This window comes from Alligator sinensis, unplaced genomic scaffold (genome assembly GCF_000455745.1).
Source record: "Alligator sinensis unplaced genomic scaffold, ASM45574v1 scaffold170_2, whole genome shotgun sequence".
In the NCBI taxonomy this organism is placed as follows: Eukaryota; Metazoa; Chordata; order Crocodylia; family Alligatoridae; genus Alligator; species Alligator sinensis.
This window is the reverse complement of record NW_005842290.1, coordinates 1,175,484-1,190,413: the sequence shown is the minus strand read 5'-3', so window position 1 is coordinate 1,190,413 and position 14,930 is coordinate 1,175,484. Positions and strand designations below refer to the sequence as shown.

At 44.6% G+C, this 14,930-nt stretch overlaps 1 protein-coding gene and 1 long non-coding RNA gene across 3 annotated transcripts in view; one reads left to right on the top strand and one right to left on the bottom strand.

The window, feature by feature from the left end:
* The window catches only part of LOC112551009, a 77,453-nt gene extending 65,993 nt beyond the window's left edge, over positions 1 to 11,460 (top strand). Inside the window, exon 4 of the long non-coding RNA XR_003095111.1 lies at positions 11,369 to 11,460. This is a non-coding gene — a long non-coding RNA (uncharacterized LOC112551009). The remainder of the gene's footprint in view (positions 1 to 11,368) is intronic.
* CDH16 (cadherin 16) overlaps positions 1 to 14,712 on the bottom strand; it is an 82,205-nt gene extending 67,493 nt beyond the window's left edge. Inside the window, exons 1-2 of one of the 2 annotated variants that reach the window (XM_006028138.2) lie at positions 14,667 to 14,712; positions 4,085 to 4,142 (exon numbers count right to left, since the gene is read on the bottom strand). In XM_006028138.2, the coding sequence (XP_006028200.1) occupies positions 4,085 to 4,142; positions 14,667 to 14,674 (66 nt within the window). In that variant the 5' untranslated portion in view covers positions 14,675 to 14,712. Of the gene's footprint in view, positions 1 to 4,084; positions 4,143 to 12,449; positions 12,625 to 14,666 lie in introns of those variants that run through there. The other variant, XM_025209460.1, reaches the window with a different exon arrangement.
* Positions 14,713 to 14,930: the final 218 nt, after the last annotated feature.

The following is a 14,930-nucleotide window of genomic DNA, read 5'->3' as shown; positions in this document are numbered from 1 at the left end:
GAGTCTCCTGGTCCGGGTCATGACCTAAAACTGCCCCCGGCCAGGAGTGGGTGGCCTGGTGGGGCTCCCAGTAGTGCGGGAGCCTCCAGGAAATGCCAGGCCAGTTACCACCCCAGTGAAAGTTGCGTAGGGGTGCCTTAACCCCAGCCCTCACCTTCGGGTGGGTCATTTACCATAGGAGCAGGGTAGGCCAGGTAAGCTTCAGGAAGCACCTGAGCCTGCTGGACGAGTGACCCCGCAGGGCCAGGCATGCTTCCAGAAGCACCTGAGCCGGGAATGGGGGACCCAAATCCCTAAGTACAGGCAGGAGGCATAAACCCAACCAAGGAACTGGACTGGTCAATGCTGGGGCCAGGACTGGAAGGGTCAAAAGGACCAGGAGCCCACTGTGAGGGATGCCCATGATAAGCAAAGAAGCTCAGGTCCTGACTGGCCTGAGACAGGGTCAGGGCTTATATGGAAACCGAAGGTCCCATGGTTGGGGCCACAGCTAATGGGCAAAGGGACGGTTGAGCCAACTGCCTGAGATGCCATCTGTGAGGCTTGGGCTGCAGTGTAAGGGAGGAACGGAGCAGATAGTGTCCCCTGGCATCAGGGCAAGAATGGGCAGCCTCCCGCCTTAATTAACAATTAATTAGCAGCAAGGCATGGCAGGAGAGACAGGTGGGTGGCATGCCCAAAGGCAAGTGGGGAAACTAGTACTGTGACTAGTTGGGGAGCCCCACTTTGCCACAGGCAGCCCCTGCCCCTGCCCCACTCCCTCCCCCACCGCTAGGCCAGCTCTCCCTCGCCCTGTGCATAGATCTGGGGGCACACGCCCCCATGCCCTCCCAGGGTGTGTGCACTGGCGGGAGCCATCTCCCCGGATGAGCTGCTTGTGGCTCCATCCTGCACTCTGCCCCAAGAGTGCAGCCCCAGCCCCACTCCCTCCCTCACCATGGGGGCCTTGATTTGCCCCCACCCCCCTTAAAAACAAGAAAAAAATATCAAGGGGTACCTGAGCTGGAACTTTGAGAGAGAAGGGGGACACTTGTTAAACAAAGGCTGAAAACCCATGTACTAGGAAATGTGCCAGCAATATGCAAATAGCAGTCATTTTGTCATGGGTTCACAAACTAAACAGAACATCCTGTTATGCCCAGCTTCCTTTGTCAATGGTCTGAAATCCTGTAAGTAAATAGCTGTCAGCCAATGTGCAGTCTGTTCCTAGCAGCAGATAACGTACTGATAGGTCTACTCATAGGACCTTATAAACTTCAGTTAAGGTATGTGAGATCAACACTTCCTCCTACTAAGGCTTTTGATTATGAGGATCTGAATCCCACCCTTTTTCAGGGTTGTTTTTAGTCCTTCTTTCTGTAATTTTAATTGGGCTACTTGTTCAACTGGCAGCAGAAATGATCTACAACGTTTGTCTGAGGTGATTACCTGTGTTAGTCACATGTATCTCTGAACCAGTCTGTCTCCAATGTGCCACTCTGCCCTTCCTTCTGAATACTTAGGAGAGGAAACCGGGAAAGCTCACATTATACTTTTCCTTTAATAAGCAACAGCTAGAGGAAGCCCAGAAAACAGTGCCAAATCCTAACCCCTTTAACCACTTGAGAGAGGGTTTTGCAGGATTAAATCTATGGCTCAGGCCTAGCTATAGGTGTAATCCATCAATCATGAATCAGGTCTAAATAAAATCTCAGTCAGTTATTCATCAACTAAATGGCCTTATTAGGCAGGATACTACTTAAGTTAAAGGCCACTGAATTACAGAGGACTCATCGGTAACTTATGCTTAGAGAAGACATTTGAAGGTTTCCTGTTTGTAACATTAGCAGCCATCACAGCAGTGAAAAAAATTGCTATATTGATAGATGTCATACCTTTCCTGAGGAGTATTTCATATACTCGGTGGACTAGATGTTTTACAAAATGCAAACCGGGACAACTCTGAATGTGGCTATAAGTGCAGCTTGCTCTGCCTATTTAATTCATATTATGTAGTCAGCACTACCTGATGTGTAAAAGCATTGTTTCTAAGCACTGAAGAAGTGATGTCTTCCATGTAAATATTTCTGTGAGGTTGGGTGGAGATGTATGTTTTATATTGTTGGGGTGTTCACAGAGTTGCAATTACAAGCAACAGCCTTTTATTTACTTGATAGCTAGAGTTAACAATTATACCTAAAACAGGCACAAAGAAAGGAAGATCCTCCATTACTGCACATTACTCTAATGCAGAGAAATAATATCTTTAGCTGAATTTTAGACAAGAGAGAATCCAGACTGTAACACCATATATGATGTGAGCCTAATGGATAATGAGTCTGTTTTAGAATAGTTCAGATGATTCAAAAAACTGCAACACTACAAAAAAAATGTACTGGGAATGATGAGAGAAGCAGCAAACACACGAATAAGCAGGAGCTGCTGTTCGACCCTTCACAAACAGGCCAATCAGTCCTTAATATCAAAAAGAATTAATGAAATTAGTATTCATCTATTGTAAATGTGGTTCTGGGTGCGTAAAAGAGAGAGAGAATGTATGTGGGTCAGAGTTTTGTTGGTGTTAAATGTCAGTGTGTGGGTGTATGTGTAAAGACAGATTTATTTGAACCTTATAAGGTCTTCATTATTAACCTCCTATGCCGTTACTGATTTGTTTTCTTGTACGGCTCTACTTCTACTGGGTCATTGCTCTTGTTAGCTTCTTCTCTTTTATTCCTTATCATACAACAGATACATAAGTAAGTGTAGTGGAAAAAATGCATTGGAAACTCATAGTGTTCATTTCTTTTGTGGTTTATATCTAGTCCCTCAGCTCATGATATATACACCCAGGGCAGGCTCATGACATGGTTTCAGGACACCTTTAAAATTGTTATGCTCCAAGAATACCGTTCACACAATTCAGGGCCAGGAATATAGGAAGATCTGTATCATAATATCATGATCCAGATAATTATCACCTCACAACATGGCACTGTGATATTATTATGTATGTTCATTCCAGTTCATTAAAGCTTGGATTTGTCCTGTTTTGGCAGGATTGGATTCCAATCCTGTCCAAATTGTTCAGCCATCAGTACTTACCAGCTTCATCAGTATGGACCAGTTAGCGTCTGTGATGATGCTGAGGAGCTATCCTATCATCATTTCCTGGTGTGAATGGCAAATGGGTGGGGAGAAGTGTTTGGTATTCTGCACAATGAAGACTTTTTGGGGCCATTCTCTATATCCAGAGTGAAACTTTCAAACTTCAAGCTTCTTCAGTGGGTTCAAGCTTCTTCATAGTTGAAATTTCTGTAGCCATGTACATGCTCCATATGAGCATACAGGAGAATAATGATTTGCCAGCAATTTGCATTCACTTTGCACAAGGTGCAAGGCAATGAAGACTCTGAACCTGTGCACTTCATTCTGATTTCACTTACATCAGGGTAAATCCACGTGGAGGGGGTAACTCCTGATTCAGGCCTCGATTCATGTAGGTTCTTATGTCTAACTTATTTAAGCATATAAGTAATGGGACTCGCTATGCAGGATTGCTCATGTGCTTAAAATTAAGAACCCTGATAAACCAGGGGAGTGAAGTGAGATAAGAATCAGGCTTAAAGAGAGTTGCTGAGCTTGAAATGTCTCTAGACTCAATAATAAAAATCTAATTTCTGTTTCTTATTATCAGGGAAAGGCCAGATGGATGGCATAAGAAATTTACCATATGTTTTGCGATTTCACATGATAAGAGTTTAGAAACAAAGGGGAAGAGAATTGCAAAATTGTTCTTAAGGCTAAATATTGCTTTTGTCTCTCCTATGTGAAGTAAATGGTTCGGCACCATTAGACTTAGATGCTGTTTTCTTTTTCATTCTCAGGGACTGTATTTAATACCTTAAGCTAAATATAGCTGTTCTGCTAAGGACTTTTCTTATCTGTCTTCAAAATTATAAACCATATGGTATCTTACAATATGTAACATATGGCCTCCTAAGATAGCATATCATAGTAAGGTTCCTAACATAAGCACTGCATGTGTGTTCATAAAAACCTGCTATACAATATATCTATTATATGTATAAAATATATCACTCACTTGAGCAATGAAAGAGCAGACAACCAGTAAGCAAACAGGAGATATTCCTTTCAACATCCTAAAATAAAATTAAAGAAACAACAGGTGTGAATTGGACTTTATTTCAAAGTAACCTTTTGGCCTTCTGACTTTAATTCTCTGATTTGCTTCTGAATAAATAAAAATTACTTTCTACAAATAAAGATACAATACTATGGTAATACTATGGTAAATATGAAAGGTACAATCACTATGATAAATATGAAAATAAAATTGTATCTTAAGTTCCCTTGAAATAGTTAATGACAGAAATATGGAGGATAGAAGTATATAGGCTGTATACTGGTAGTCAGAGATGCTTCTAATATCCAAAGAATGAAAGAGACCCAGGGTGCCTGTGGAAGCTGGGAGCTTTGCCCCACAGCTGCAGCTGCAGCTGCCCCTTCACAGTGTGGGGCATGGGCTGCTGGAAAGCCAGAAGCTCCCAGCTGCCTGTTAAAAGGTTCAAATTAAAAAGCCCCTATTGGCTAAGTATAGACAGTCAAAAAGCCTGAGGCTGAATCGATTCAGTCTTTCCAGGTTAATCTAAACTGTGTAGATTGAACTGAAAAGCAAGTGAACAGACATTCACTTTTGATTCTGGAAAAGGCAGCCACAGTGGTCTAGCAGGCTAATGGCAGGACAGGAACAGAACCTAGGCCTCCAGAGCCCCACTCTACTGCCATGTCTGCCAAATGCGCTTGGCTTATTGCTGACTATGCTGAGGTTCAGAATAAGATCTTTGTATTCTTAAATATTCAAAATAAGGTCAATGTTTACACTACTCTTTGCTCTAGTGAAGTTCAGCAAAAAGAATGAATTGTGAAAAACAGAGCATAATGGGTAGATGCTGCAGATCCAGCCATTGTTAAGGAATTATCTAGTTGGAAAAATTATTACACTTAGGGCATGTTTACATGTGCAATTAATGCTATATGGGTTTACTGTGCAGTAATTTACTGCAAGGTAAATCTGCCCTGGGCAATTGTCTACACATGCAGCCATTTGGGAGCAGATTTGCTTCTCATGGCACTAGCCTTTTCCAGGCCCCCTCTGGCCCTGTTCTGCCCCTGCTCCCCCGCCCCCCCTGCAAGGCTGGTGGGTGGGAGGCTCACCAGGAGGTGAGGGCAGCTGCTGCCCCTCCTGCAGCCTGGTGCTAGGGCCAGCAGGACCCATGTGGTGCTGGCCTGCTATGGGCAGCTCCTTGTCAAGGGCCACACAGAGCCTGGGCAAGCAGCAAGTTGCGGGGCGGGGGGGGGCTGGCTGGTGGAGGACCCTGGGCAGGTACTGGGGCAGAGAGACCTGGCTGCTGAAGGTGCCACTACATCTCAGCTCAAGCCCTGGGCAGCAGGCAGCTGCCAGAGGGCAGGTAGGGCTAGGACCAGGGGCAGGGCAGCAGGTGAGATGAAGGTGACTACCAGGTTCAGGATGGTGTCCAGCACCCAGTAGTCCTCCTCCGTGGCCTCCACTGCCCTAGCCACCACTGCCACTCCTGGGCATCCTGAGATAACATGCACAATACCAGGGAGCTACGTGCTTCCCAGCCTCAGACCAGGGGTCATGCACAAACAGGTGCCCAGGGACAATGGTAATTTGACTGGGCAGGCCCTGGCACAGGTGGCCATCAGCTGAGCCCCTCATCCCCACTAACTCCACAGGGGCAGGTGTGCCACTCGGTGCTTGCTGCAGACAGTCTGCCTTCCCCACCCCCTTCCCAGGTTGGGACAGGCCTGGTGCCTGGCAGCACTTGCTGTGGGTGCTCCAGACCCACTACCCCCCATCTCCTCCTGCAGGCCAGGCCATCTCCTCCCTTGCTGCCAGGCCCATGGCACCCAGGCACAGGGGGCAAGGGGCTCCCAGCTGACTGGGACATGGAACCGGTGGTGCCCCCACCCTCCCTGTGGAGAAGCACCCTGGAGCAGGCCTCCCCCATGCATGCCCTGCTCCCTGAGCGTGCCCCTAGTAAGAGTGTCCCAGGCATTCTTCAGCGAGCTGTTTGTGTGGAACAAGGGGTGCCCGACCCACTATGCCCTGCTGCTGCTCATTGCCATGGTACCCCAGGCACACCTGATAACCTGGCCTGGGACCCTGAGCTTTGATGGTGCTGGGGCAAGCCCGTGCTTCCCCACAATGTTCACCACCACCTGGAGGGGTACCTGTGCCTACACTATACATCCCTGGTCCCCGCAGCCAAAGACGACATCACTGCCAAATATGTCACAAGCATCAACATGTTTCTCTGTGTGTGAAAGGTCCATGCCTGCCTTCCTAGCTGAGGGGGCACAGGATACTCAATAACGTTTTGTACTGCCTCCCGCCTCCCTGCATGTTGTGGGAGGATTTCTGGGTCCAGGGGGAACTCAACCAGGCTGAGCAGAGAGACGGGGCAGGAGCAGGGATAGGGAGATGAGGGGAGAGCCTTCCTCCCAGTGCAGAGCTTACTGGGTGTGCATGGCAAGTGTGCCCAGTGGCCTGAGTCTGTCCCTGCTGGTGGTGATGACATGTGGCTCCCAGCGGCATCCTAGGGTGCAGGGGCATGGTGCCTGGCTGGCTGGGCAGGGGTCCCTCCAGGGAGGAGCTGGAGCTCATCAGTACAGGTGTTGCCATCCCTAGGCTCTCCTCCTTGGCAGGGCTGCACACCCAGAGCTGATGGGGCAGATGCTGGCCTGGGTTGTTGGAGCTGCTGGACAGTGCTGGGGGTGGGGACCATGGTAGGACATGCTTCTGGTGCCCCGAGGAGCCCTCCCCGCTAACGTGGCAGAGGCTCCGGCAGGCCACTCATGTTGGAGAACACGGGGCAGATCCACCTGGGGTCCTGGGGCGCAACGATGTTACCCTGCTGCCAGATAAAAGGCACGGTCCTGTGGGCAGCCCTGACTAGTGGTTGTGGTCGGTGATGCAGACCCACTGTGCCTGCAGGGCCTTGACCTTTATGTGGTATGGGCAACCAGTTGTGCCCACGCTTCTGCATGTAGCCTGCTAGGCCCTTATACATGTAGATGTTGGAGCACCCACTCCAGGCAAACTGGTTCAGGACCTCAGCCTCACCCCACAGTGCCACAAGGTCTGCAGTCTCATCCTGGGACCAATTAGGACCCTGGAACACAGTGTGGTGTCAGGGACAATGTCAGCGTGGCTCTCTTGATGGCCCTCAGGGGCTGCAGGCAAGAGTCTGGGTCTGCCTGTGCAGGTCCCTGCAGTGCAGCACAGGGGCACAGCACAGGACAGGCAGGTGGGGCTGGGCCAGGGGCCAGTGGAAGGGTCCAGGCAGGCTGCTGTGGCTGGCCCAGGGCCACTGGTGGGGGACCCAGTAGCCAGAGGCAAGCAGCAGCTGGCACAGGCCACAGGGTCACTGCAGTTTTAAAGGCCAGGCTGGGGCAGGCAAAGAGCCACCCCAGCCTCAGGGCTTGAGAAGCTGTAAACCCTGCGGCCCTGGGGCTAGCCTGAGGGTGGGTCCCTGGCAGGGGGGGCTGACCAGGAGCAAATTTTGTGCTATTAAAATCTTGAAAGGAGGATTTAAAGTATTTTTCTTTGTTGTTTACATGAGGCATAGATTTTGAAGTCTCTGTTTTTGTTGAACTGTTTGAATTATAATAAGCAATGTGAGTAGAAAAATATTTTTACTTTGGTTGCCTATTTAGTTTTACTGAGAGCTGTTTAAATCAAACTCGAGCAAACACATGGGGAAAAAAGTTCTTTTGCACAAGATTCAGCCCTTTGTTGGAGGGCTGAGAGAGTTCCTACTCAGTCCTCCAAGGAATAATGTACTAGGAAAATGAGAGATGAGACATAACATTCTGCAACGTTTTCTTTCTGCTTGAGTACAAATAACCTGACTGTGTAGTCGGTCTTTTGCTATTCTGGGTTCCTTCAGGAAAATACTGGCTTGTACAAGCTCAACCTGCCTCAAGTAGTAAGTACTTTCACAATAATTTACATGTAGACCCTTAAGCCAAAAATCAAACACAAGGAAAACAACACAAAGCAAAACAAAAAACCCTTCTTTAAAGAGATTTGTAAACTCTCATATTTATAGTTTCAAAATTCTTGTTGTTTTTAAGCCTGAAAATTTCAATTAAAAGTAAAGGTGTGATGGTAATTTTTAAATATTATAAATCTTGTAATACCTTAAATAAAACCTTGTAACCTTAAATCATATTTAATATTAAATATTATAAACCTTATCAACAGAGATACTTAAAAGAGGGCAAATATGCATGAGGGATCTCATGTACTGTGCTCACTGAATAGAAAAAGATGGGTATTGCTAATGTCCTTTGAATGTTATGATGAAATATTGTAACATTTTAGCCATAAACAAACTAAATCACTGGAAATGTAGGTACAAAATGGACAAACTATGATCACTTTTTATTACCCCCTCTCCCCCCGAAATATGAAGGACTTGTAGGGTGTAGCCAAGTTTTGTTTACCGTACCAATACTACAAACAGTTAATGTTAAAATAACAGCATATTGAAGAGTTATAAATCTTTGCATATTAGAATTATATTTGTAATAATTGGGCTACTAATAATCGGGCTACTTCTATTAAGTCCGAGAGGACATCTGGACTTAATAGAAATGTTTACGTTTAGAAGGAAAATAATGAGACTGAAAAATTCTCTCTCCCTTATTTCAAAGGCCAGTTATGAATGCTACCAGGTTGAGTGTGAGAAAATTGGTGTATTTGTATCCCTGATGTAAAATAAATTAAAATAGCTGACTGTTCCCAGGGTACCAGGCAATAAAACCAAGAGTGGATGAATCTTTCAGATTTCTTCTGTTTTTGTATATGTACTAAAAACAGTAATTTATTATCCTAGTTTTCCTGATGCCTTTAAAAGTATTATTTTATCAGGAAAAGAAAATTGGATTGACCATTGAGAAGAGTAATGCCAAAAAAGAAAAAGCCCAATAACAACATTTATTAATTATAATGGGACAAGTCCTGTGAGCACATCCTCATGTTTTCTTTAGGAATGTGAGCTGTCTCCTTGATTTTCATAAAGTTAAGTCTGTATGTCAGTATTTGTAGTATCAGGGGCTAGATAATATTAGATTTTTTCTGTATATTAATTTAGATTTTTTTTTAAATGTTTAACAAATAGCGGCGTATACACTCAGGCTTTGTATATGTTTCCTGTGTATGTTTCCTACAAACACTTAGACATGTACTTTATTTTACTCTCATGAATAGTTCTAATGAATCCAGCAGAACCATTCAGCTATGTAAAGTTAGGCACGCATTCGTCTTTGAAAAATCAAGGCTTTAGTTTCCTTTTTTATTCAAATAGAGCCAAGGACTTTACTGCACATTTATTGCCATTAATTGCCTTCCAGACATACACCATGGTTTTCACATTTAGTCATTCAAATATCCAAGACTTTGAAAACAAAAATAATCAGCAAGTCTTTACTGGGTTCGTTTTCTTGATTTCTCTGTCTAGATGCATCCTTTTGTCAAAACATTCTTGCACAGAGCATATAACAACAAGAAGAAACAAGACTCACCCAAAGAACCTTGTCTGCCTAACAACAAGAAGAGATTTCAATTCTTCATATTCATAATTTCATCCTTTTCTTCCCATTCACAGGCTTCAGTTTTTAAAAAAAATATTGAACATGATGTTCTTTCTTTCCCTTTGTAGATGCTGTACAGGGATTTCAAGGAATATATAAACTCCTGGCCCCACTGAAGTCCTAGGGCAACTGAAGTCACTAGCAAAACTCCCACTACATTGAGTGGGGCCAAGATTTTATCCCTTGTATTTGGAAATGAAACTTGGTAGGAAGAAGGAACTCTTCTCTCCCAACCTGCAAAATGTTCTGTATTGAAACAAAAGACTGTTGGCATTTTTCCATAGACGATGGGAGAGAAGAGTATAAGTACAGCCCATCTCAGAAGAGCAATTAGCCTAGTGGCTAGGAGACTTGCTTAGGATGTGAGAACTCTAGGTTAAAGTCCATGCTTATGTAATCATAGAAAATGAGGGTTGGAAGGGATCTCAGGAGGTCATCTAGTCCAACCCCCTACTCAAAGCAGGACCATCCCCAGCTAGATCATCCCAGCCAAGGTTTTGTCTAGCCAGGTCTTAAAAACCTCCAAGGATGGAGAGTCCACAACCTCTCTGGATAACCTGTTCCAGTGTTTTACTACCCTCCTAGTGAGAAAGTTCTTCTTGATACGTAATCTAAACTTCCCCTGCTGCAAATTGAGACCACTGCTCCTTGTTCTATCATCTGCCACTACTGAGAACAGTGCAGCTCCATCCTCTTTGGAACCACCGTTCAAGTAGCTGAACGCTACTACTAAATCCCCTTTCAGTCTTCTCTTCTCCAGACTAAATAAGCCCACTTCCCTCGACCTTTCCTCATAAGTCATATGTCCCAGTCCCCAAACCACTTTGCTGCCCTCCGCTGGACTCTCTCCAATTTGTCCACATCCTTTCTGTAGTAGGGCCCCAAACTGAACACAGTACTCCAGATGTGGCCTCACAAATGCCAAATGGAGGGGAAGAATAACTTCCCTCGATCTGCTGGCAGTGCTTCTACTAATGCAACCCAGGATGCCATTAGCATTCTTTGCAACAAGGGCACACTGTTAGCTTATGTTCAGCTTATTGTCCACTGTAACCCCCAGTCTCATACAAAGTGGATTAGGGTAGCTCCAGCAAGAGAAACTGAGACAGACCCATCCCAGAACAGACAATTGGCTGCTGGTCAGTTGTATCTGAATCAAGAAGAGTGAGACTCTAAACCTGTGATTCCCACATCCCAGCTGAGAGCCCTTCCCACTGAATTATTGGCAGTTTGGGGGGGGGTTGGGGAGAGGGGGTGTCATTTCTTTTAATGAGGTGTAGTTGATAGGTACAGAATGAATACTGCATTTCTTTCACGAAGTATGGTATATGGTCACTAACTAGGCACAGGAAATAACAAGTGTTTGTGTATAATAAAAAACGTCGGCTAAATTCTGCTCTGAAGTCAGTAGTGTTACTCTTGATTAACTGTGGTGCAATTCAGGACAGGATCTGGCCTGCCATTGAATTTATTTGACCTCTCTTGATTGCAACTAGACAATTTCTTATTACAGAGATAAACATTTTTACCAATCCTAAATGCTCAGGAATCGTAAGTCAGTATCACTCTGCAATGAAATTATGATTTTTTTTAACTTGCCACTGGACCAACTGCATAGATGGAAGAAATATTGATCCAATAAAAGGTATCACTCAAAAAACCTTGTTTCTCATTTATTTCCCAGATCAGCACAGCTGCAACAACACTCCAACTCCACTACAGCTTCCAACGATTACTTTGTACCAACTGTCTTTCAAGATTTGGTTTTCAAAATATAGTGCCTGATCCTGAAAACATCCCAGGTATGTGCAAGCCACTTATTAAACATGGAGTTTCACAAAGGGCACAGACAGAAGTTACATTTGTTGTGCGATTGACCACCTGAAGGTGCTCTACAGCTGCGCCATAACAGAAGTGCACAGCTTCAGAACACTTTAAAAGTGGCTGATCATGCGACCAATTAACCCTCATCAAATGAGGGATCAGATGAAGGTGCTCCACTTTGGAGCACCTTAGGGAACTTCTGTTCTCTAGGGTCAATCCATTGCGTGATCAGGGCTGGCCTGATGCAGCTCAGCTCCACCGTGCAGGAAGAGAGTGGGGAGAAGAGAAGGGGAGCAAGCTGAGGGCTGAGGTTTGCCCCGGCCTGGAAGGGGTGGGTGGATTGGAGCCCCTCCACCTCGTGGCTGCTCCCCAGGCCCCTCCAACCTCCCACTGCAGCTCAGGCCAGACAAAGCCCTGCCTGCAGCCCACTCCCTCTCCCTTCTCCCCCGTCCCTTCCTGCAGATAGCACCGGAACTGGGAGGCAGGGGCAGGGCTAGGGGAGAGAGGCTGCAGGCAGGTTTCTCAGCTCAATCAGCTCCAAAGTGGAGCTCGATTCCATGCCCCCCCACCCCCCTGACCCAACAGGCAAATGTCTTTTGGGGCAGGGGCACCACTCTAACTCATGGCGTTTTTTGTAAAATGCCTTGAGTTAGAGTGGGGGCCTGTGCATCTGTCAGTGCAATGTAAACATTTGCTTAATTAGACATGTTGCAGCAGTCCCATTGCATAAAAATAAGCATATGCTTAAATCTGTATAGAATCAGGTAAACATCATTGAATTACCCTGGTGTTTCTTGGAGCAGAATTTGTCCTATTATGTCAAGTGAAATTTTACTCACCTAAGAATTGCTCACAGAAGTAGAAAGCTGCAGGGTTCGGCTTATGATTTGAAATGTTTTCTCCTTCCCTGCCCACCCAAACATGTTAAAACTGTAAGTAACCTGAGGATTTTCAGAGGGGTTTTCTCTCTTCCTCCTGGTGGGCAATTTTCAAGTTGCGAGAAGCAGGAATATATAAAAGAGCACTTAGTGGACTTTGTCCATTCTGGCCCAGTAACCTTACACCCCACCTTCAATGTCATGCAAGATGTTTTAGAGATCACCATGGTTTTGACAGCTTTCACTAAAGTAAAAAAGAATTTAAGAAAATGTACAGTGATAAAATGTCATCACTTAAGTTAACATACAAAAAGGGATTTTCTTGTTGAAATGCAGGGGATTTTTGTGGCTTAGGTGAGCAACAGTTTGAGTTTTCATTAAAATCTCTATTCTGCCCATTTGGAAAGTTAGGCTTGCAGTCAGTGAATTAAAAATAGTCTTTTCAATATTAGTGCCTCCTTTTGAAATATGAAATATAGGAAACTGCTCTCAGTGGATGAGACTATGAAGAACTAACTCTTATTTGGGCATCTAGAGCCATCTCTCCCCTACTCCCCTTCACTTCTGCTTAGGCAAAGCTCCAGTTGAAGTCAATGAGCTGAATCCTGGCGTCATTTCTTAGGGCTAAAACCTGACCATGATGCATCTAGCAATGAAGCAGAGATAAATTCTTTATACCGGTAAAGAGCAGCTGCACTCTAACCTGACCAGCTCTTCTTTGAACGCACAAGGTGCGGGGAGGTGAGGGGACCTGCACCTCTTTGAGGAAGCTCAGTGGCAGGAAGTGAATGCAGTATAAGTGGTCTGTTTATTTCCTCAGCCCAGTTTGAACTTCTCTGTATCTAATGCTGGGCGAGTCTGAGTTGGGAGAGAAGCAGGAACTTACGTACCACCTTGGACCGAGGCTCTGTACTCTCAAGAGTTCAGAGGAACAGCAGGTGCCTGGACCTTCCCCCCATGGACTGCATGGAGTGTATGCTCTGTTGCCTTTAACTTGAATCATTCCCTGTCATCTGTCAGACAGAGGCAGGGGCAGGGACTAGGGCTGGGGTACATACTAATCCCTACCCTATGGAGGCATCAGGCTGCAGTAACCTCCACAGACCTTCTCTGTTACCTCTCTGCAACCCATTGCATGCCCTCCCCCATAAAGTACCCAAGAATGTAGTCAGGTTGCTTAAGAAGAGTACTGAGGTCTGGATTTGCCCGTGCACTTGAACAGATTGTCAAATCTGGAGAGCTGCTAAACAGCAATGGCTCCCACTGACTGATAAAATTATCAGGAGCTCAGCTCTTTCCAAGATTTGCCTCTTCTGTTTTTCCTTTCTAAACACCAACACGCGCTCAGGTATCCTGTTTGTAGCCATATTGGTCTAGAGGAAAAAGCAATCAGGACTCGAGGTAGGGGTGATATCTTTTATTAGACCAACTAGATTTGTGCAAAAAAAATGTCTTTAATTGCAAGCTTTCGGACACAAACACCCTTCATCAGGCATCGGAGAAAAGATTGTAAAAGGGTAGAAATGAAAGTTCATATTTCATAGGAGAGTAAAATGCACTCAACATTTATATAACTTCAGAATTTTTTGTTGTACCCATTTGCTCTTCTGCATGGTTATTCTGAGTATCAAGTTAAGATGTTTCACCTTTGCTTTAAATGCAGAGTTGTGATTCAAAGTCTTTAACGGAAAAAATCCAGTTAAAACGTGTTAGACTTTTAGCTAAGTATTCTTAGGCTTGACTTCTTGTCATTTTGCCACCAACACATATCACATCTAGCATAACGCTAAACACTTAGAAACACCAGGATCATTTAGAAAATTATTAAATTCAAACCTACAAAATACTTATGTTTGTTAATGTAGTTAACATTCAAAACCTTCACCTGTGCAAGAATGACATCAGGTTAACACCCAAGATAAGAATTCACCTTATAATAGTCACAAAGTTTCTAGTGCTGCCAAAAATTGCAGTGTTTTCTATTTGGTTTAATGCTAGCTCTCCATCCTTTCACCTGTATTAATACTTTATTGGCAAGTATTTAGGCATGTCCATGAAACAAGAAATTTTAAGAACTGAAATCCAAGCAAAATGCCCACTGCTAGCAATAAGTTTGGCTTTCAGAGGGCTAGGCATTGACTGTGAAGGACACCTACATGGAATCAGTTCAGTAGGACCAGCGTGAGAAAGGGGTTCACAATCTAGCCCTTCATCTCAGAAGCAGGGTAGAAAAACTAACCAATTACAAAATTTTCTTGACAAAAGAAAAGTGCTACTTACCTCATCATGTTCGTGAAGGGCAGAATATAACTTTGAGAGTGAAATAAAAAGGCTTGTTGGTTAATTATTTACTTTATAATTAAAATGTACTAATCACTAACCATGCCAGAATCCCAAGAGGTTAACTAGGCATTTAATTTACAGTTCATTTTCCAAAAGCTGGGTATAAAATTATTCATCGTAAAAGCTGTTAGCTTGTTGTGTATTCATGAAATTTTTAGAAAATAACATCTGTTTGTTCTTTTCTAAGCTCTCATAAATCAA